General features: G+C 51.1%; 3 protein-coding genes across 3 annotated transcripts in view; 1 reads left to right on the forward strand and 2 right to left on the reverse strand.

Annotated features, from left to right (window-relative positions):
• LOC308050573 (olfactory receptor 14A16-like) overlaps positions 1-23473 on the reverse strand; it is a gene marked incomplete at its 5' end in the record, with an annotated part of 276539 nt that overhangs the window by 81187 nt on the left and 171879 nt on the right. The window lies entirely within an intron of this gene.
• On the forward strand, positions 5698-7197 carry LOC308050615 (olfactory receptor 14J1-like; the record flags this gene model as incomplete). The annotated part of the gene is made up of 1 exon (XM_080360773.1): positions 5698-7197. The coding sequence occupies one exon, from the start codon at positions 5698-5700 to the stop codon at positions 6628-6630; it is 933 nt and encodes a 310-aa protein (XP_080216899.1). The 3' UTR covers positions 6631-7197.
• On the reverse strand, positions 18185-19643 carry LOC308050749 (olfactory receptor 14A16-like; the record flags this gene model as incomplete). Its single annotated transcript, XM_080360889.1, has 1 exon — positions 18185-19643. One exon carries the CDS (start codon positions 19641-19643, stop codon positions 18702-18704), a length of 942 nt encoding a protein of 313 aa, XP_080217015.1. The 3' UTR covers positions 18185-18701.

Raw genomic sequence — 23473 nt, forward strand, 5'->3', positions numbered from 1 at the left:
AAAGAGATTTAAATCATCATGATCATCAGTGAGAATAAGGAGTTCCCTGTTACTGTTACTAGTGACAGCACCACTGTTCACAAACATCCTTCAGAGCATCTCCATTTTTCCTGGGCTCCAAAGCTCATCCTGCTCAGAGTTTGACAGGATTGCTGCAAACCCCTGTGACCCAAATCTCTACAACTGTCTCTGCTCAACAGCCTTTTACCCCAGGAAGGGGAAAACTGCCAATGCAGACACCAACCCAGTGCCCAACCTGCCTGGAGAGCCAGGACAGTTGTGCCACACAACAGCCGCCTCTGAGGGAAGCTGGAGGTGATGGAACTGAAATGGTTTCAACCCAAATCATAGAATCATAGAATCATTTAGGCTGGAAAAGACCCTTAAGAACATGGAGTCAAACGGTAAATCTAACACTCCCAAGTACTCCACCAAACCATGTCCCAAAGTACCACATGTCCATGTCTTTTAAACACTTCCCGCAATGGAAGCTCCAATCCTGAAGCTGGCAGGACACCATTGGCTGCAGTTGGACATAAGATACTGGTCATGGGTGTGAGTTCAGCCCTCGCTGGCAGAATGTCTCACACCCTCACTGAGGAGGGCAGGGAGCTGGGAGATGGGAGCACGTTTCAGTTTCCAGATCCCAGTACAGAGCCCAAACCATCCTGCCTTTAGACTCTGGATCCCATTTCCTGAGATGCAAAGCTGGTGGGGCTTCTGTGGATACTCATGTTAAAAGGTATGAACAATCCTTCAAGTGTTTGTGTAATATGTCTAGGAATGTCAGACGTATATGCTCATATTTAAAGATTTGTAAAACAGTGCTCTGCATCAGTGGTAGCCCCTCTGGCAATGACAATTAAATAGGTATTTGCACTATAAGGCTCCATACCCCATCCACAAGCACACATCTAAGTGGTTCAGATGACGGGTGGTCTGGCAAACGTCACCCTTTGTGTCCCCAGGTGATGGACACTGCTCATGTGCCTCTGCAGAGAGTGGCAGGAGCTGGATCCCCTTCTCGGGACAGACTCCTTCCAGGAGAGACACAGATACAGGGGGAACTCATCGGGGCTTTACGGCATTTCACTCGGCATCAGTTTTGACATATTGGGTGCTGTCCTGTGACTGCCCTTTCTGCACAAATGATCATAAAACACAACCATTTAGTGAGACATGGTCATAAAGGGATGTTATGGACAAGAAAGCTCACCATGAACTCTGGAGAGAGCGAGGATGTTCATAATAAGCACCAGGAAGAATCAAGTAGCTCGAGGCCTCTTCTGAAGAGCAGGAGGCCTGAGCAGCCGTGATTGGCCATTGTAGGTGTGGGAGAGGGTCAGGGCATGTCAGGGAGAAGCAATGAGATGGCTGATGGCTTCAGTGAACCCTTCCAGCCATGTCTGAGCCCAGCAATGGAAAGCAGTTGATGTCTGCAGGTGGAGGAGGAACAGGAGGAAGATCTTCCTGGGAATATGGAAGTTAGGAAGGCCTCTCTTGGGCTAATCATGTATGGCAGTGCCATTTGCATGCTGTGGGCATGGCTGTGCCTGTGAGATGGGGAACGGCTGCTGCTGGGGTGGCTGTGCTCAGTCATGGCCCATGAGCTGACCCTGCTCTGCTCCTCTCTTACACTGCCCACACTTGGATGGTCCTCAGCAATCATCCAGGGACCTGGTGGATCCATGAACCTCCTGGAGTGATGGGTATGGATCCACATAGAAGATTCAAGCAAGTTTGGGACTGAAACACTGAGATGACTGGTGACCATTGCCAGGTGTATGAAAGAAGCTGGATGAGTTGTGAGGAGCTCACAGGCATGTCCAACTCCACAGAAAAACAGAGCCTTGCAGTTAAAGCAACAGCACTTGACATAAATCCCACCTACAAAACACGAAACACTCAGACTGACCACAGGAAAAGCCTTGAAAAATATTGGAGAAAAATCTACCAGCTCCAAAGCGATAGGAATCAGCCATTCTAGTGATGAACAAGCATCAAGGGCTGACGTGGCATCAGAGCCACCTCCACATGGCCCTCACCACCTGGAACCAGTGTCTGCAAGTCTTTCCTTCAGCAGCCTCCAGGGACAGGGATCTGCTCTGGTTGTTTCCTTCACAGCTGTGTCAGTGATGGCCCTTCATGGGGTCCAAACACCCTCAGAAACCTGGGGTTTGCTTCTGCCTTTCACTTCATTAGAGGCTTGTTCATTCTTTCAGTATCTGCAGTTCAGGATCATGGAAGCAGAGGGCTCACTAACATCTAAAATGCTCTTACAAGCCAAATCTCTGTGCATTATTTTCCTAAAGGCTTCAAGTCTGGTGTGGATGATTGGAGAGATTTCAGGAATAGCCATACAGAGAACATTTCCATAATAAATAGCAATAAAGGCAAATTTCTTTTATTTGCTTCCCTGCTCACCCTTCCCTCCCTTTCCAGAACAGGTGGCATCAGCAGCCTCCAATTCTTATTGATGTGTTGCATCTCCTGATACAGACTGAATATGTCAGAAAGGAAGGTGCCTAAATCACCATGTGCATGAGGAGACAGGCCAGGACAGCTCAAGAGGAGTCACACTCCTCTGGACCAATGGTGGGTGTTCCTGGCAATCTCAGGTGCCACAGCACAGTGATACTTGTGTTCAGGAGCTGGTCAAGTGACCCATCTCCTGTTCTGTAACGGTGTCTGAGTTTGCTCTGGTCACCCCTGACTTGAGCCCCATCCACTGCTGGGTGTTCTCCAGACTCCTGCCTTCAGGAACCAAGTCCCGGGAGACCTTGCTGTTGAAGATGGAGGCAAAGAAGCCATGAAGAACCTCAGTCCTGTCTGATTCTGCTCTTCTGAAGTTCAGCAGCAGGCTCACGTTCACCCTGTCTATTCTCTTACTGCAAGTGAAGCTCTGTCAGCTCATCTTGCTGCCCTTCCCGTGCAGGTATCAAGTCCAGAGCAGCTTTGTCATCATCCCCACATCCATGGACGAGGTTTCTAAATTCCTCCTTTGCAGCTTCCCCTGCTCCCACCTCCTGTGTGCTGCCTTTGTGCCCTGCAGCTCCATCAGTTCAGAGGAGCAGCCTCATGAGATAAATGTTTCTTTTCATGGGTACTTGGAGAGATCATTCTTGTGCTTGGAGCAGCCTGTCCTGTAAGGATTATCAGATTTCCTGGGCTCCTTCACCCTTCAGATCTACTTCCATGTCACCACTTTGCCCACCATCCCCCAGTATGTCAAAGTCTTCCCCTCTGGATTCCACCAGCCTGTGCTCTGCTGCTGGCCTTCCTCCCTCCCCGCTGGTGCCTGGGACCCCACTGTGTCCTGCTCATGACAGCCAAGGTGGACACTGATGTTCACATCCCTCACCAGGGTTTCCTTGTTTCTCAGTTCCAGATTCACGTGAACATCACCCTTGTTGGTCCACCAGGCAGACATGTTAAGCAGTTGGCCCAAGATCCCCTGGACTGTTGGCAGCTGCAGCTTTTCCTGGCCAGTGAATGTCAGGGCAATTACAGTTCCCCATAGGAACATACTAATTCACTGGTGAGTTGCTCAGCTTGCCGACAGAAGATCCATTTCTTCCCCATGATCAAGTAATTTGGAGCACACAATATATTGTCACCCTGTACTGGGCTTACATGACAAAGTCTTGGAACTGGGGGTGAGTGTGGCTGTGCTACAGTTGTCACCTCTCCGAGAAGACAACAGGAATTTGACCAATGTCAGACAGAGCTGATTTCAGTTGCTCCAAGTTGGACCCACTCCTTGCCCAATCTGAGCCACTCAGTGATGCTGGCAGCACCTCTGGGATATTGTATTTGAGAAAGGGTAAAAAACGCTGCACAACAACAGGTGGGAGAGAGGAGGGAGGAGATGGGAGAGAAAAGCACTGCAGACACCAAGGTCATATCCCACAGGACCCAAGCAGGTCCCTCAGCAGGCCAAATCCTGCTCTCCTGAAATCCTGCTCTTGTCCTTGTTCTCATCTCCCAGGAGCCTCAGCTCCACTTTCCCATCCCTGACTGTTCCATCCTGACCAACTCTTTCTGGTTTGTAAGTGAGAAGTCCCACAAGGCACCTCACCCCACTGCCTTCTCAGTCACCCGTGTCAAGAAGATGTTGTCAATGAGCTTCAAAACCCTCATTGTCCCCAGCCAGGAACCTGGGAGGGGTGGGACCATAGTCCTGCCCTTGGCCTTGCACAGCCCCACATCACACTGTCCCAGGAAGGGCCCTGGGCAACGTGGGAGGGACAGGATCTGACTTTCCAGGGCTGGGGGTCAGGGCTTGGCCCTTTGGTTAATGAAACACATCCAGGATTACTGAGCATCAGAGACGCCTTCACCTTGCTCTTCCTGACCTGTCATCTCTGCCTCTAGTTTTCTTCTCTAACCAAACCTGGATATTGTTTCCCAGTAGGTTTCCTCAGTGGGACCCATTAACAGTACAAGAAACTTTGGAGTTTGAATCTAACTTTGACTTCTTGAGAAGTTTCATCACCTTCCTCCAGGGTCTAAGGTTCATGGACTCAGCACCAAACCCACCAGAGGGGTCATTAAAGCACCTTGTGCTGCTCCTGTGCTGCTGAGCTGGGCTGGGCTCCTGGGACACAGGGAGCTCATGGCAGCGGCAGCGCTGCAGAGAGACAGCTCTGCCCAGGAGCAGCTCCTCTGCACACGCAGCAGGGCTGAGGGCTCTGCCTGGGGATCTCAGCAGACGAGCAAGGCAGAGAGAGATTAAGGATGGTCAGGACTGGGAGGATGACTGAGAGCTCACTGGAGGAGAAACCTTTGCAGCCCTTGCCATGGTAAGTCTCTAGTGCAGGGCAGTGCAGCTGTAGGTCCTGGAGGCATCTCCTGAAACTGGCACAGGCACAGCTTGTGGGATCTGTAAGGAGGGGGCTCTTGTCAGGCCATGTTGAACAGCTGTGAAGCCGGGGGAGCACCCAGGGGTGCCCAGGGCTGTCCTGCAGAGCAGGGTCCCTGCACCCCAGGGCTGTGCCGGGCAGGGACTCTGCCGCCTGCCAGGGTCAGCGCTCAGCCTGCCCGGGAGATCCCATGGCAGCAGCTGTGGGGGGAAGGAGCGACCCCCGGCAGGGCAGGCAGGGAGCTTGTGGGGTTGAAGGGGGCTGTGTGGGTCAGGGCTGCTCAGAGCTCCAGATCCCCCCACAGACATGGCAGAGGGTCCTTCTGAACAAGGACATCAAGACAGCAACAGCTGCCAGGGAAGGAGTCTGTGCTTTCAGTTTTCCACTCTTGCTCGTCTGGATGTGCAGTGAGAGATGGGGATTTATTTCTCTCTTTGGAGCAGACACTGAGACCCCAGTTCTTGTTAGCATGTGTCTGAGCTGCTCCTGAGCCCCTGCACACACAGAGCTGCCCTTGGGCAGTGCCAGGAGGTGTAAGCAGGACAGAGCTGAGCACACAGCGGGTGGGACGGGGTCTGTGACACTGACAGGGAGCAGACCAGGGACAGACACACAGCTGCAGGCAGCACAGACATGGGCAGGGAGAAGGAGATGGACGAGAAATGCTGGAGAGGGGATTCAGGACCCCCTGAATGAGAGAATGAGCTGAAACATCCCTCCATCAGGGAGGTGGTTTTCCATGGGAAATAACATGTTTATTTTCCTCAGAGAAGTCACCCCTAACTTGTCACTGTCTTTTCCTCCTATGACAGGTCCTCATGCCCAGAGGCAGCCAATGTCCAACAGCAGCTCCATCACCCAGTTCCTCCTCCTGCCGTTCACAGACACACGGGAGCTGCAGCTCTTGCACTTCTGGCTCTTCCTGGGCATCTACCTGGCTGCCCTCCTGGGCAACGGCCTCATCATCACCACCATAGCCTGGGACCAGCACCTCCACACCCCCATGTACTTCTTCCTGCTCAACCTTGCCCTCCTCGACCTGGGCTCCATCTCCATCACGGTCCCCAAATCCATGGACAACTCTCTGTGGGATTCCAGGGTCATTTCCTTTGCAGGATGTGCTGCCCAGGTCTTCTTTGTATTTTTCTTGTTTGGTGCAGAGTATTCTCTTCTCACCGTCATGTCGTACGACCGCTACGTTGCCATCTGCAAACCCCTGCACTACGGGACCCTCCTGGGCAGCAGAGCTTGTGTCCACATGGCAGCAGCTGCCTGGGCCGCTGGGTTTCTCAATGCTCTGCTGCACACAGCCAATACATTTTCACTGCCCCTGTGCAAGGGCAATGCCCTGGGACAGTTCTTCTGTGAAATCCCACAGATACTCAAGCTCTCCTGCTCGGGCACCTACCTCAGGGAACTTGGGCTTATTCTGTTTAATGGATCTTTAGTTTTTATGTGTTTGGTGTTCATTGTGGTGTCCTATGTGCAGATCTTGAGGGCCGTGCTGAGGATTCCCTCTGAGCAGGGACGGCACAAAGCCTTTTCCACCTGCCTCCCTCACCTGGCCGTGGTCTCCCTGTTTGTCAGCACTGCTGTATTTGCCCACCTGAAGCCCCCCTCCATCTCTTCACCATTCTTGGACTTGCTGGTGTCTGTTCTGTACTCAGTGGTGCCTCCAGCAGTGAACCCCCTCATCTACAGCATGAGGAACCAGGAGCTCAAGGATGCCCTGTGGAAACTGATGACTGGATTTCTTCTGAAGCTATAAATTGTATCAATCTTCTTCTACATAAGATTATATTCTATCTCATTGGAGGTTAATCCTATGTGCAGTATTTATTTTTTGTCTCTATTTGTGTTGTTGGTGGTTTTTTGTTTGTTTGGTTGGTTGGTTGTTTTTTTTTATTTTTTATGATAATATTTTAATTTTGTTTGTAATTCACTGCCTGCTTTTCTTTTCACACCAAGTGGCTGTGTCAGTGTTGAATCTTGTTCTCTGTGTTCAAGCAAAATAAAGGGTCCTTCACCACTTTTTTTCACCAGCATTCTTTCTCCGGGAGCTTTCTGGAGCTGCAGGGACAGTTCCTGTGTGCATGGGTGGAAGGGAAAAGAGCTCTCGCATGTCAGCACTGCCAGGGAGCAGCAGTGCTTGTTCTTCCAGAGCTGTTTTGGTTCCACTCCACACTCTCCTTCTCATCCCTGGTGTTGGTGCAAGGCCTGAGTGCTCTGGCAGCTTGGTCACCGTCCTGCTGTGTGTCAGTGCTGTGGGCGCAAGCAGGGACAGGCAATGGGCACTTGTGTCACAGAGCTGGTCTCAGAACAGCCTTTCCACAGAGAAAGGTGATCTCCTCAGGGTAATACACGATGGTTTATATCTTCAATCATATGCTTACGATAGTGTCCCACAGATTCAAACACCAGTGTATAGATAAACAGTGTGTGTGTGCAGGGCTGGCACACAGCAGTGTCCTCTCACAGCCAGGCTCCTGCCAGAGACCTGCAGGACCAGCAGAGCAGGGGCTGGGCTGTGCCCCTGTGCACTGGACACCCCACAGAAGCTGCCCCAGGGCATCGTCATGGACTGGCCCCTCCTAACCACCATTTCTAGCTCTGGCCTCTCTCCCTTACTCACAGAGGTTGTTCTTCCCTCCATGGAGGGACACGGAATGAGTAGGTCAGAAATTCATGTCTGCATTGTTCTGATGAGATGTGAGCATGCACATGATGGATGTGAGGTGAGATGAACCCAGGTGAACACTAACGACACCAGCTGTTCCTGATGGTTCCATGAAGGCCTGTGAGACAGACCATGTTTCAAGGTCACTTCATGTTGGGAGTAACAGCCCATGGGAAACCACCCACTGGGATCTTCTTCCTTGAACTGAGCTCCCCGTGTCCATTCCTCATGATGTGGGACATCTCAGATGAGTGCAGAGCAGGTGACACACCACAGGGCTGAGGCGTCTCCCATCCTTGGGAGTGGCAACAGGAGGCCAAAGGGACACTGTGAATCAGAGTCAAGTTCTGAGGTCCTCAAGAAAGGAAGATGTCAAGCTCATCTTCAAGAAGGGCTTGAAGGAGGATTTGAAGAATTCAGGGCTGGTCAGCCTACCTCTGTCCCTGAGAAGGGGATAGGCAGCGTCTTCCTGCACCAGTTTCGGGAACCTGAAGGATAAGGAAGGCATTGCTGAACCGAAATGAGCGGAAAACCCAATGACTCCCAAGAAATGCTCTGGACTCATTCCAGAGCTTTAGACCCCCAGGAATGAGCTCAGTGACAGTGCAGCCCATGCAGTTGCATCTGTGTCCCTCAATGAGCAGCACAACCAGTGTGCAGTCACCCCATAGTTCTGCAGCCAAACTGCTCTGCAGAGCATTTGTGCCAGGTTGGGGCCCTGTGGGGAGCACAGGATGGGGCCAGGAGCACCAGAGCAGATCAGAGGAGGGATGGGGGAGATCAGACAGGAGCAGACCTGGACTGGAAACTGAAGAAAGTGTTCACCCAGAAGCAACATCCTTTTGCTCTGGTACTTCAGTCCTGGTGCTCATCACATGTCCTTAAGACAAACTTATGAACCAGTCTTGTCAACCTTACCCCAAACGTCACCCCTAGACAAGGCTCCTGAGCTGGGGCCAAGCTGGAGAACTGGGGTCCAGCTGTGACCAGAGGAAGGACAAGGCCTGTCCTGGGTCCTCTAAAGGGCTGGCAGCCTCTGTGATCTCCACTAGAAAAGGCAGCATGCAGAAAACTGGAGACCATCCTCATGCCCATTGGAGGCGCTTAGGAAGAGTTGCTCTCTCCAAATATCCAGCCCAGCTTGTTGCTGCCTGAACTACCAGGAGAAACTGCCCCTGGACCCTCATTGCAGACCCCATCTCCTCCACCCCATGCAGGCCGTGCTCTCCCCCTTGGCACTGAGGTGGTTCCAGGGACCCAAGAGACACCTGTAGGAGGAGATGTTGGGTGGGGATATGGTGTCCTTCAGTGCTCCTCATGGTACCTCCTGCTGGGCTTTGTGCCACTGGTCACAACCCTCTGAGCCTGGATGTTCAGCCAGTTCTCAGTGGTGCTGAGCAGGAACATGCCCACGAGCACACTGGGCTGCACTGGGAGGAGCGTGGCCACCCAGACAAGGGCAGTTATTGCCCATCGTGACTCAGCACTGGTGTGGTCACATCTGGAGCCGTGTGTCCCAGTGTGAGGTTCCCCATTCTGGAGGAATGGGAGGAGCTGTCGTGTGGCCAGAGAAAGTCTGGGTCACGTGTGGAGATGTTGAGAGACCCAAACTTCTTTAGTCTGGTGAAGGGGAGGCTGAGGAAACGTGCTGGTTTTACTGAAATTGGGTTAATTTTCCTCATGCATTTTGAACCTCTCTCCTTCACAGCCAGTACAGTCTTTTGCTTACATTTACTATGAGAATAATGAGGTAACGCTGTTTCTTCCCTGGGGTAGAGTTCATTTTGTCTTTTAGCAGCTTTACAGTGTTTGCCATTTGCTATGAGACGAATGTCAGAACTCACTGAGATCTTGACTGTTGTCAGGGAAACCAAGGACTTCTTTGGCCATCCAGCTGAGGATGCAGATTGGCAGGAGGGGACACAGACAGGACAGCACCTGGATTGACATGCAGGCTGATCAATGACATATTCCCCATGATTAGCGCCATGATCAGTCTAAAGCTGGAGCCGGCTTCTAGGGCTTGTTACATCCGTTACTTTGGGTTTTCCAGCTGGCTTGGTCAGTTCCATTCACAAGTTTCATCCTGTCAGGAGTTCGATGTCAGTTCGGCCTTTTGCCGTTCTGCCATTTTGCCGTTGGCCTTTGGGCCTTTCTGCCTGTTGCCCTTTTGCTCTCTCTGGCTGGGATGGGCTGTTCAGGACCAAGGTGCTCCCTTCTGCAGGACTGGCTGCTCCGTGTGACTGGAGTTACACAGGGGATGGCACTGAGTGTATTTTCTTAATTTAATTTATCTATTTGTATTTAATTTACCTGGACTATTGTCAGTGAAAACAAGGACTTCTCTGGAGTGCAGCTCCAGGTGCAAATGGATAGGTGGGGGCACAGACAGGACAGTACCTTCGTTGACATCCAGGTCAATCAACGAGGTATTTTCTACCATTAGTGTCATGCTCGGTATAAAACTGGAGATGCCTTTTCCAGCTGGTTAGTTCAGATTTCCTGGCTACGTTGGTTGGTTCTGTTCATTCTGTTGGGAGGTCAGTGTTAGTTCAGTTTTATGACATTTTGTTGTGTTTAAGTTGGCCGTTGGGCCTTTCTGCCGTTTACATTTTTGCTTTCTCTTGCTGGGATCAGCTGTTCAGGACCAGGGCGCTCCCTTCTTTTGGGTTAGCTGTTCCACATGACTGGAGGTCTGTGGGGAATGGCACTGAGTATCATTTATTTTATGTATATTTTAGTATCTGTACACTACTAGTAGTAATATTTTATAATTACTTTTATTGTCTTATGAATTTTATTTTCTAAGCCCACGAGTTATTCTCTTCCCTTTCAGTTCTCTCCCTTGTCCCACTTTGGGGATTAGGGGCAGGATGTGAGCAGCTATCAGGGTCTTAGTTGGTGGCTGTGGTAACACCATGAAAAGAAAGGGCAGTAGTAGCTTCAGAAATTCTAAAAATCACTTTCCAAGATGGTGGCAGTTTTGTTTTTTTGATTTGTTTTTGGTTTGGTTTCGTTTGGTTTGGTTTTTTTTTGGTGGAGGAAAACAGCATAAGAAAGAAAAACCATCAGAAACTGCAGCTCTGGAGGTCCAGAGTGAAGCTCAGGATCAAGAAATATCATTCTGAGCACAGTGCTGTGGTCATTCAGAGGAGTCTGGATCAGCCATGGCTTTGTGTTTCAAGGAACAGCTGGTGAGGATGTAGAGACAGCAGCACAGGTGGGGACACACTGGGCTGAGAACAAGGTGGGGAAGCGCATGGGGTGTCTACAGCCTGTGGGGAAACAGCCACAGGCCTGGGACAGTGCAGGATGGACCTTGGTGGACATGGCCAAGTGCGCTGGCAAGGCTGGATGTCCCTGCAAGAGCCAAGGTCTTTGTCCCCTTGGCTATGGCTGATGTCCCTGCCAGCGAGGCCTAAGAGGAGACACATGGTGGACATGGCCATGGCACCCCATTGCCTCCTTGCACCCCCAGGGAGTGTCACACCATTGTCCTGCACTGGGCATCGCACTCCCCACAGCCCCAGGAAGAGCCCTGAGCCACACGTGAGGGACAGGATCTCCCTTCCAGGGGCAGGGGCTCAAGGCTTGGCCATTGTCCTTCATCAGACAAACCAAGGGCTTTCTCAGCATCAGAGCTGCTGCACTTTGCCTGTGCCTGATGCAATCACTGCCTCCAATTATCTGCTCTAACGAGTCCCTGGGAGGCTTTGTCAGTAACAGCCCTCAGTGGGGCCCATTAATGCTTCAAGGTACTTTGGAGTTTGTTCTGCCTTGGACTTCTTGAGCAGATTCTTCAGTCTGTGCTTGGTATCTGAGGTTCATGGACTCAGCACCAAATACGCCATGGGGCTCATTAGAACGCAGAAAGCACTAACGAGCAATGTTTCTTTCTGTACTTTTTTTTAAACCTTCCAGACTTGTAGAACTAACTGAAGAGGTTTCCATGGGACACTTGCTGATGAAGGTTTCAAAGAAGATTTCATAAAGGAGGGTTTTTTCTTTCAAGGGTATTTTCTCTCATTTTCCAGTGTATAGAAGAAGTGACAGCAGCATTCTACACTAGACATTGATCCCGAGGGTCTCCTGAAGACATCTGGACAGGCAGGAGAATAGTCCTTGAGGCTGGACACTGTATGGACAACCTGGCTCCTCACCCCCACCCCCAGTCTGCCGGTTCCCTCATTGGCCACCAGAGATTGCATCACTTTTCCTCCATCAGACTTCTCCACTGAGCTCTGCAGGAGATGCTGCAGCTCCTGTGCACCAGCTCCACCTGCTCTCCTGTGCAAACACTGCACAGTTCAATCAACAGCAAAACACTTTCCTCAGCTGTGTGTGTAAGTGGATCTGGTGAGGTCCAGCATCCACAAGGGACACCCACACAAGAACTGCTTTAGACAGAGAGACAGGAGAGGATAGAAATAAACACAATGAACGTGTTGACTGCCATGTCAATTAGAGCTCTGAAGAACGGGGCAAGTTTGTAACTCCCTGAAGCTCAAAGCAGAAACCAGACAGTTGAGAGGCCACTGAATGACCAAAGAGCAAGTGGAGGAGAAACCTGAGAGCACTGGGAAGGGCAAACATCCAGACAGGGCTGGAAAGTTGTCCTTGGACAGGGACATTGAATCAGGAGAGGTGGGAACTCCTGAATGACGAGGGAGATGAAATCAGAGAGTGTTGGTAATAGAAGTACAGGGGAAAACCAATATTCTCCAACCCTTAGTACATAGCTAACAGCTTCTCACCATAAACAGCCAGGGCCATTTTAGCGCCCCAGTGTACCTGACGTGCTGGCCTGGGATTGGCATCTATCACACAGGACCTGGGGAGACCAGAGCACCGTGCAGTGCAGGTGGAGCCTGGGCAGGGGTTCTCGGGGTATCTACACTGGCACCAGGTGTTTGTGTCCCTGGAGCTGAAGACATTTGTGTCCTGAATCCATCCCCTCTTCTGGAGAACTCTTTCCTTTCCAAACAAAAGACACCTCACCAAAGAAACAAAAAAAAAATATGTTGACACCTTCCTTTGCTTTGGATCTTTGTCTTCAGTTCTTATTTTAATTGTCATTGACATCCACTGACATCTGATGGGCCTGCAGGCATGAAGCCAAGATCACGTTGTGTCTTGCACAGCGCCCCATGCCCTCTGAACCTGCCCTGCCCAGGACTCCTCACACGTTGCCCAGAGCGAGTTACACTGAGGTGTTGGCTGGTTCCCTGGCTGAGATGTTGGTTTAGATGGTCACCTACAGCACAGGTGGGTCCTGCCCCATCATCGCCTGCTCTGCTCCAGTCTGAAACAGAGCCCAACATCACAATGGGATCATGAGAGAACTGAGGTTGAAGGGACCTCAGGAGTCTGCAGTCCAACCTGTCACCAACTGGGTCACACCAAGGTGTTCAAGCCTTGATTCAATCAGAGCTTTAGCAGGACTAGAGAAGTGATCATCCCTTTGTACTGGGCACTGGTGAGGCTGCACCTTGAATCCTGGGGTCAGTTTGAGGCCCCTCATGGCAAGGAAGACATTGAGGTGCTGGAGAGAGTTCAGAGGAGGGTGACAAGGCTGGTGAAGGGTCTGGAGCACCAGTCTCACGAGGAGCAGTTGAGGGAGCTGGGGCTGTTCAGCCTTGAAAACAGGAGGCTGAGGAGAGACCTTGTCACTGTCTCCAACTACCAGGAAGGAGGTTTTATCACGGAGGGAGTTGGTCTCTTCTCCCAAGTAGCAAGTGATAGGACAAGAGGAAATGGCCTCAAGTTGCACATGGGGACGTTTAGATTGGATATTAGGAAGAAATTCTTCAGAGAAAGGGTTTTGAAGCAATGGAGCAGACTGCGCAGTGAGGTTGTGGAGTCCCCATCCCTGAAAGTGTTCAAAACACAGACAGATGGGGCTCTTAGGGACACGGTTTAGTGCCAGATTTAGGTTATGGTTGGACTCGAAGATCTTGAGGGTCTCTTCCAACCACAATTGTTCTATGATTCCATGATAAGTCATGTTTGCTATTTTCTTTCTCAGAGGACCATGCAGCCTCCCTGAGAGCCAGGACTTTTCTGAGGTGTTGGAGAGACGTCTCACGGTCACACCAGCCAGTTCCACCAGCCCCTGTCTGTCCCTTCCCAGACCAAATCTCTTCTCCATATCCCGACCTTCCAGGCGAGTTTCTGGGACACAGCAAACAGGTCCTCTGGGCCTGTTCAGAGAGAGCATCGTACCCACCATCACCCTCCTTGTGGTCCAGTGTGTGAGCAGATCAAACTAAGCTGCTTTCATCAAATATATCTGATAGATTCCCTATCAAGGTTTGAGTGGAGAAACGTTCCTCAGAAGAGCTGCTGTATTTACTCTGGGGCATTTTATATCTCCAAGGAAAAGATTCATGGAATCCTACAATAACACAGGTTGGAAGAGACCCCTGAACACCATCTCTGTCCCACTGACCTTTATGGCACCCCAAGGAACAGCTGATGGCATTTGTGCTCCCTTGGGTTCATCTCACCACATGCACACACTGGACATGCACATGATGTGTGTGTTTACATCTCATCTGGACAATGAAAACATGGACTTTTGACCTAGTGTTTCATAGAATCATGGAATGTTCTGAGTTGGAAGGATCCAAAGGATCATGGAGTCCAACTCCTGTCCCTGCACAGGACACCCCACAGGTCACCTCGTGTGTCTGAGGACGTTGTCCAGTCTCTTCTTGAACACTGTCAGGTTGGGGCCGTGACACCTCCCTGGGGAGCCTGTTCAGTGTCCAGCACCTCTGGGGGAAGAACCTTTTCCTCATGTCCAACCTGAACCTCCCCTTGCGCACCCTTCTTCCATTCCCTCGGGGACTGTCATTGGTCATCAGAGAGAAGAGATCAGTACCTTCCTCTCCTTGTCCCCTTATGAGGAAGCTGTAGCCACCATGAGGTCTCCTTTGAGTCTTTTCTTCAGCTCTGATGCTCAGAAACCCCTTGGTTTGCTTTCTGCAGCAGAAAGGAGGAGCCATGAGCTGCAGGCAATGGGAAGGGGGATCCTGTCCCTCACACACGGCTCAGGGCTCTTCCTGGGACCGTGGGATGTGGGTGTGCAAGGCCCAGGGAAGGACAACACTGGGACAACAACTTCCAGCTTCCCCATGGGGCTGCAAGGAGGCAGCGAGGCCCCAGTGCCATGAGGACAACATGTCTGCTCCTGGGGTCAGTGGCAGAGACAACTGCCCTGGCCAAGGGGACACAGACCTGGGTTCTGTGGGTCCCTTCCAGCCTTACAGCGCCCTTTGCCATCTCCACCACAGGCTGTTCCACACGGTGCTGCCCCTGCCCCTCTTTCCCTGCAGGCTGCAGACACCCATCTCGCTTCCCACCTGCTCTCACCCAGCATCTCTGCACCTTCACTGCTGTGTCTGCACCCTCACCGGCTGCTCTTTGGAACACAAACCATGGGCTGATCCAGCTCCCTCTGGGTCACCTCTTGCACCACAGCACTGCCCTTCCAGTGACATTTCTTACTCCTCATATCCAGTCCTCACCTTCCAAGTAGACTTCTTTTTTCTCTTTCCTGCTTCTTCCCACTATCAAGAAAAGCTCGACCATCTCATAAACTGCCCTTCATGCAGGGAACCCAACCCGTTAGGCTTCTTGTGGTCTTTTACCTGACCAGAGAGAAGTCACCTCGCCATGATCTTCTAAATCCCATGAGTGCTGCTGGCCTTTCAGCTTCTCTGACAGACACGACCATGTCCCTGCCCATGTCCCGTCATGTTCTCAGGTGGGATGGACATGACAACCCGTCTCTCTTCCTGGGTAAGACCTGTGTGCCCTTGGGCAGAGGTTCTTTCCCAGCCATGTCCCTGCTGCTGGGCTATCACCTCCAGACACAGAACTGACTCCACTGTCCCTTCACAGCCACAGGATTCTGACTGGATTATGAGTGCCTGAGACTCAGCTGACCTCATAACACCGAACCCATCCATCCCCCTCCCCATAGCCCAGGGCCTGACCAGATAATAGTATGCTTTTTTTATTAATTTAAACAAATGTATTTCCCTCTAAATGTTTTAGTGGAGATACTTTCTTTGCAGTAACTGTTGTTTTTATGTTGACATCAATTTTATCTCCTCTTCTGCCTCTTTTTTTTTTTTTTTTTTTTTTTTTTTTTTTTTTTTTTTCTGCAAATATTCTCTATTCAAAAACGTGTCCAGGGGAAAGATTCGTTCAATCATAGAGTCAGTCAGGTTTGAAGAGAGCCCTGAACATCTTCTTGCTTCACTCTCCTTCCCAAAGCAGGTGACCAGGTGAGGTTCTTCAAGGTCTTCGCTCAGCTTTGCATCATCTCCATCACAGCACAGAAGGGAGAATAAAGACCTTCAGCAGTTTTGGCCCAAGTGCTGCTCACTGGGGGATGACACACTAACTGCACAGAGGACACTGCATCGCAGATGATATTTGGGCTTGATGTTTCAGTGAACTTCCCACCAAGCATCCACTTCTTCAGCCCAAACAGCATCAATCCATATATAAGGACACCACTGGAGACCATGACCAAGGCCTGGCACAATTTCATACACACAACATGCCTTTCTTTCCCCTGCCCATTTTGGTTCACAAGTCTCTTTCTTGTCCTCCAAGTGCCTGCAGATGGCTGCAGGAGGACTTGTCCCATCACCTTCCCAGGGACAGAGACAAGCTGAGCAGCCTGTGATTCCCCCCATTCTCCTTCCTGCCTTTCTTGAAGATGGGTCTGACGGATGCCAGGACCTCCTCGATTGCACTGTCATTTTGAAAACACAATCCAGAATCACAGGGCAACTGAGGTGAATCTCACTGGGTCAGTGGGGTTTGTTCCCGGAGTCACACACACAAATGTCAGGGTTGTGCCAGGTGACCATAACTGAGTTGGATTTGTGGACTCTCATCTGAGGCAGAATCATAGAACCATAGAATACTGTGATTGGAAGAGAGCCTTAGGATCATTGAGTCCAACCACAGCCCAGCTCTCGCACTAAACCATGTCCCTGAGAACCTCGTCTAAACACCTTTAAACCCCTCCAGGGCTGGTGACTCCCCCACTGCCCTGGGCAGCCTGTTCCAATGTTGACAACCCTTTCCAGGAAATACTTTTTGCCTAATATCCAATCTAAACCTCCCCTGGGGCAAATTGCGGCCAATTCCTCTTGTCCTATCACTTGCTACTTGGGAGAAGAGACCAAGACTCGCCATATTGCAACCTGCTGTCAGGCAGTTGTAGATAGTGAGAAGGTCTCCCCTCAATCTCCTGTTCTCCAGGCTGAATAGCCCCAGCTCCCTCAACCGCTGCTCATCACACTTGTGCTCCAGCCCCTCAGCAGCTTTGTCGCCTCCTCTGCACTCTCTCTAGTACCTCAAAGTCCTTCTTGAGATGAGGGGCCCAAAACTGAACACAGAATTCAAGGTGTGGCCTCACCAGTGCTGAACACAGTGACACAGTCACTTCTCTAGACCTGCTGGCCACACTATTCCTGATACACGCCAGGATGCTGGTGGCCTCTTTGGCCACCTGGAAACATTCTGGCTCATATTCAGTCAGCTATTGATCAACACTCGCACGTCCCTTTCCATCAGGCACCTTTACAGCCACTCCTCCCTGAGCCTCTAGCGCTGCCTGGGGTTGTTGTGACCCAAGTGTAGGACCCAGCACTTGGCTTTGTTAAGCCTCAGACAATAGGCCTCAGCCCAACGATCCAGCTGCTCCAGATCCTTAGGCATGGCCATCCTCATGTCCCACGTCATGAGGAATGGACATGGGGACCTCAGTTCAAGCAGCACATCCTAGGGCTGCATTCGGGTCTTCATGGAACCTGCAGGAATAGCTCATGGTGTTTGTACTGAATCAGGTTCATCTTATGTCCGTGATATGCGTGCTCATATCTCATCCATACAATGGAAACATTTACTTCTGACGTACTGATTCAGTGTCCTTGTGTTGAGGGATGAACAACCTCTCTCAGCTGGGGTGAAGGGCCAGTGCTGGAAATGGTGGTTTTGAGGGGCTGGTCTGTGGTGACTGTGCTGGGCCAGTTTCCCCAGGTTGTCCCATGAACATGGGCACACAGCAGCCCCTGCTCTGCTGGTGCTTCAGGGCTCTCCCAGGAGGCCTGGCTGGGAGAGGACCCTGCTGTGTGCCAGCCCTGCACACTCACACACTTCAACCCTTCACTGGTATTTTCTTCTCTGGGGCATTTGCCAGTTCAGCCCTCCCACCCCCTCCTGAATTGTGCCACCCCCTGCCCTCTCCCCAGCCCAGCCCGACAGAGCAGCCACACTGGAACTGGAACTGGTCCCACAGCAGTGGGGACGAGTGAGAATGAAGAACAGTGAGAATGTTCATCCAGCCAGCAAGCTGAGTGGGTCTCCAGCACAGGCAGCTCGCAGACCCAGGTCCAGACTGGCTCCCCAGGACAGCATGAGGCATTTGGCCTAGGGGATCCTCAGGAAGGTCCTGCGGCCACAGTGCCAGGGCCACCTGCCCCAAGCTGCCACCTGCAGCAAAGGGTTTCTCTTTCCATGTCTTTCCTGCACACATATAGTGCCCCACTCTTCTCCTGGAACATCCCGTCTCCCCACAGAGCCCTTTCCCAAGAGAGCTGAGCTATGCTGACCTGGCCAGCTGTTCCTGCCCCCCTTCCCACGCTCCATACAGCTGCGAGCTGGCAGTGCTGCTCTGCAGAGCAAGTGGGCTGTGGTGCCCAGGGCCATGGGGTGAGTCTGCAGGCTCATGCTGGTCAGGATGGGAGGAAGACCCAGCTCAGGGTGTCTCCTGCTCACTCCCCCTCAGCACACAGACATGGTTCCTGCAGCCCCAGAGATCCCAGAGAGAGGATTCTGGGCAAACAAGGCAGTGCCGGGTCCTTTATTTCATTTATACACACAGAGAGTACAGCGCCTTATTTACACAAAGACTATGGGACACAATAGACAGGTAGATATGGACACAGCCATAAGAAGACAAATAATTTTGCTTGTGGATAGCATTAATAAAAGCAAGAAAAGCAAATACTGAAGAGAAAAAAACCAAAACAAAACAAAAAAAGAAAACAAAAAGAAATAAAACAAACACAAAAGCTACAAAACTCAGGTTGAACTAGTAATGCATTACATTATGAGTGACATGCAGAAGCAGGAGGTCACTTCATGACAGCTTTTGAAAAGAGAACAGTCATCACTTTCCTTATAGACTCCTTGAGTTCCCTGTTCCTCATGCTGTAGATGAGGGGGTTCACTGCTGGAGGCACCACTGAGTACAGAACAGACACCAACAGGTCCAGGGATGGGAAGGAAATGGATGACGGTTTCAAGTAGGCAAACATGGCAGTGCTGAGGAACAGAGAGACCACGGCCAGGTGAGGGAGGCAGGTGGAAAAGGCTTTGTGCCATCCCTGCTCAGAGGGGATCCTCAGCACAGCCCTCAAGATCTGCACATAGGATACCACGATGAACACAAAACATCCTCCCCAAAAAAAAGCACTAAACATGAGAAGCCCAAGTTCCCTGACGTAGGAGTGTGAGCAGGAGAGCTTGAGGATCTGGAGGATTTCACAGAAGAACTGGCCCAGGGCATTGCCCTTGCACAGGGGCAGTGAAAATGTATTGGCCGTGTGCAGCAGAGAATAGAGAAACCCAGTGGCCCAGGCAGCTGCTGCCATGTGGACACAAGCTCTGCTGCCCAGGAGGGTCCCGTAGTGCAGGGGTTTGCAGATGGCAATGTAGCGGTCGTATGACATGATGGTGAGAAGGTAAAACTCTGCTGAAGCTAAAAAGCCAAACACAAAGAGTTGTGTAGCACATCCTGTGTAGGAAATGACCCTGGTATCCCACAAAGAGTTAGCCAAGGACTTAGGGACAGTGATAGAGATGGAGCCCAGGTCGGGGATGGCGAGGTTGAGCAGGAAGAAGTACATGGGGGTGTGGAGGTGCTGGTCCCAGGCTATGGTGGTGATGATGAGGCCGTTGTCCAGGAGGGCAGCCAGGTAGATGCCCAGGAAGAGCCAGAAGTGCAAGAGCTGCAGCTCCCGTGTGTCTGTGAAGGGCAGGAGGAGGAACTGGGTGATGGAGCTGCTGTTGGACATTGGCTGCCTGTGGGCATGAGGACCTGTGCAAGGAGGAAAGACAGTTACCTGTTAGGGGAGACTTCTCTGATGAAAATAAACATGCTATTTCTCATGGAAAACCCCCTACCTGATGGAGGGATGTTTCCGCTCATTCTGTTTCTACCAACTGAAAAAAACAGTTCATCACAGTTTACAATGCAGCTTGGGCATCTGGTTTCCATGAACACACCAATGGGTCAAGACCCCATGTGTTGGTATCAGAACAAAAAGTGACCCACACTCACACCCCAACACCAGAGGACAAGAGCACCAGGGACAGGTGGAGAAACAGGGAAGGACACTGCAGTGCTACCAGAAAATAAAGCAAGGACAGAAAGGCAGACGGACATGCTGTGGAACCTTCTCCTGACCCGGGAGAAGTGGCTGCTGCCACTCACATAATGAAAATGGAGAGCAAGTACTTTTAGTACCTTTTTTGAGTACCCCGTTCCAGGAAACCTTCACCTGGAGGTCCAACTGCTGAGGTGGAGACTCATGACCTGGACCCCATGGCTTTGGGGCAGAGGGTCTGCTGGGGAGGAGAGGAGACCAGGGGTTGCACTGAGAAATGTGTCTGCACTAAAAGGGATTACAGAGGGGTTCCTAAATCCCGTCCGTAGGCATATCTGGTAGCAGTTAACTCTCCCTGCCTATGTCTGTGCTGCCTGCAGCTGTGTGTCTGTCCCTGGTCTGCTCCCTGTCAGTGTCACAGACATCGTCCCACCCGCTGTGTGCTCAGCTCTGTCCTGCTCACGCCTCCTGGCACTGCCCAGGGGCAGCTCTGTGTGTGCAGGGGCTCAGGAGCAGCTCAGACACGTCCTAACGAGACCTGGGGTCTCAGTGTCTTCTCCAAAGACAGAAATAAATCCCCATCTCCACTGCACACCCAGACGACCAAGAGAGGAAAACTGAAAGCACAGACTCCTTCCCTTGCAGCTGTTTCTGTCTTGATATCCTTGTTCAGAAGGACCCTCTGCCATGTGTGTGGGGGGATCTGGAGCTCTGAGCAGTCCTGACCCACACAGCCCCCTTCAACCCCACAAGCTTCCTGCCTGCCTTGCCGGGGGTCGCTCCTTCCCCCCACAGCTGCTGCCATGGGATCTCCCGGGCAGGCTGAGCGCTGACCCTGGCAGGCGGCAGAGTCCCTCAGACACCATTACAGAACAGGAGATGGGTCACTTGACCAGCTCCTGAACACAAGTATCACTGTGCTGTGGCACCTGAGATTCCCAGGAACATCCACCTCTTGGTCCAGAAAAGTGTGACTCATCATGGGGTGTCCTGGCCTGTCTCCTCACTCATATGGTGATTTAGGTACCCACTTTTCTGACATATTCAGTCTTTATCAGGAGACGCAACACATCAATATGGACTGGAGGCTGCTGATGCCACCTGTTCTGGAAAGGGAGGGAAGGGCGAACAGGGAAGGAAACAGAAGAAATGTGGCTTTATTGCTATTTATTATGGAAATTCTCTCTGTTTGGCTATTGCTGAAATCTCTCTAATCATCCACATCGGACTTGAAGCCTTTAGGAAGATGATGAACAGAGCATTGGCTTGTAGGAGCATTTTGTATGTCAGTGAGCCCTCTGCTGCCATGATCCTGAACTGCAGATACTGAGAGAATGAACAAACCTCTAATGAAGTGAAAGGCAGAAACAAACCCCAAGTTTCTGAGGGTGTTTGGACCCCATGAAGGGCCATCGCTGACACAGCTGAGAAGGAAACAACCAGAGCAGGTCCCTGTCCCTGGAGGCTGGTGAAGGAAAGACTAGGAGAAACTGGTTCCAGGTGGTGAGGGCCATGTGGAGGTGGCTCTGATGCCATGTCAGCCCTTGATGCTTGTTCATCACCAGAATTGCTGAGCCCTGACCCCTGGGACCTGGGAGATCTTTCTCCAGTGTTTTCCAAGGCTTTTCCTGTGGTCAGTGTGAGTGTTTTGTGTTTTGGGGGTGGTGTTTATGTCAAGTGCTGTTGCTTTAACTGCAAGGCTCTGGTTTTCTGTGGAGTTGGAAATGCCTGTGAGCTCCTCATACTCATCCTGCTTCTTTCATTCACCTGGCAATGGTCACCAGTCACCTTAATGTACCAGTCCCAAACTTGCTCGAATCCCCTATTTGGATCCATACCCATCAGTCCAAGAGGCTCATGGATCCACCAGGCTCATGGATGATTCCTGAGGACCATCCAAGTGCGGGCAGTGTAAGAGAGGAGCAGAGCAGGGTCAGCTCATGGGCCATGACTGAGCATAGCCACTCCAGCAGCAGCCGTTCCCCATCTCCCAGGCACAGCCATGCCCACAGCATGCAAATGGCACTGCCATACATGATTAGCCCAAGAGAGGCCTTTCTTCCTTCCGTATTCCCAGGAAAATCTTCCTCCTGTTCCTCCTCCACCTGCAGACATCAACTGCTTTCCATTGCTGGGCTCAGACATGGCTGGAAGGGTTCACTGAAGCCATCAGCCATCTCATTGCTTCTCCCTGACATGCCCTGACCCTCTCCCACACCTACAATGGCCAATCACGGCTGCTCAGGCCTCCTGCTCTTCAGAAGAGGCCTCGAGCTTCTTGGTTCTTCCTGGTGCTTATTATGAACTTCCTCGCTCTCTCCAGAGTTCATGGTGAGCTTTCTTGTCCATAACAGCCCCTTCATGACCATGTCTCACTAAATGGTTGTGTTTGTATGATCATTTGTGCAGAAAGGGCAGTCACAGGACAGCACCCAATATGTCAAAACTGATGCTGAGTGAAATGCCGTAAAGCCCCGATGAGTTCCCCTGTGTCTGTGTCTCTCCTGGAAGGAGTGTGTCCCGAGAAGGGGATCCAGCTCCTGCCACTCTCAGCAGAGGCACATGAGCAGTGTCCATCACCTGGGGACACAAAGGGTGACGTTTGCCAGACCACCCTTCATCTGAACCACTTACATGTGTGCTTGTGGATGGGGTATGGAGCCTTATAGTGCAAATACCTATTTAATTGTCATTGCCAGAGGGGCAGCCACAGATGCAGAGTACTATTTTATAGATATTTAAATGTAAGCATGTTAAACTTTTATTTTTCTTTAAAAACTGACATTCCTAGACAAATTATACAAACACCTGAAGGACTTTTCATGCTTTTAACATGATTATCCACAGAAGTCCCACCAGCTTTGCATCTCAGGAAATGGGATCCAGAGTCCAAGGGCAGGATGGTTTGGGCTCTGTGCTGGGATCTGGAAACTGAAACGTGCTCCCATCTCCCAGCCCCCTGCCCTCCTCAGTGAGGGTGTGAGACATTCTGCCAGCCAGGGCTGAACTCACAGCCATGACCAGTATCTTATGTCCAACTGCAGCCAGTGGTGTCCTGTCAGCTCAGGATTGGAGCTTCTATTGCAGGAGGTGTTTAAAAGATGTGGAGATGTGGCACTTTGGGACATGGTTTATTGTTGGAGTTCTTATGTGGAGTTCTTATGTTGGAGTTCCATGTTCTTATGTGTCTTTTCCAAACTAAATGATTCTATAACACTGTGATTCTATGATTGTAGTTTAAATAATGTCAATTCTCACTAACCGTAGCTTCTGTCCAGGGTGGCTCTTGTGTGGCACAACGGTCCTGGCTCTCCAGGCAGGTTGGGCACTGGTTTGGTGCCTGCACTGGAAGTTTTTCCCTTCCTTGGGTAAAAGACTTGGGTCACAGATGTTTGAAGCAGTCCTGTCAAACACTGAGCGGGCTGAGCTTTGGAGCCAAGGGATGACAGCGGCGTTCTCAAGGATGTTTTTGAATAGTGGTACTATCACTAAAAACATAACAGAACACTCCGTATTCT

The sequence above is a fragment of the Nesoenas mayeri genome (assembly GCF_963082525.1).
Source record: "Nesoenas mayeri genome assembly, chromosome: 29".
NCBI classification, from domain to species: Eukaryota; Metazoa; Chordata; class Aves; order Columbiformes; family Columbidae; genus Nesoenas; species Nesoenas mayeri.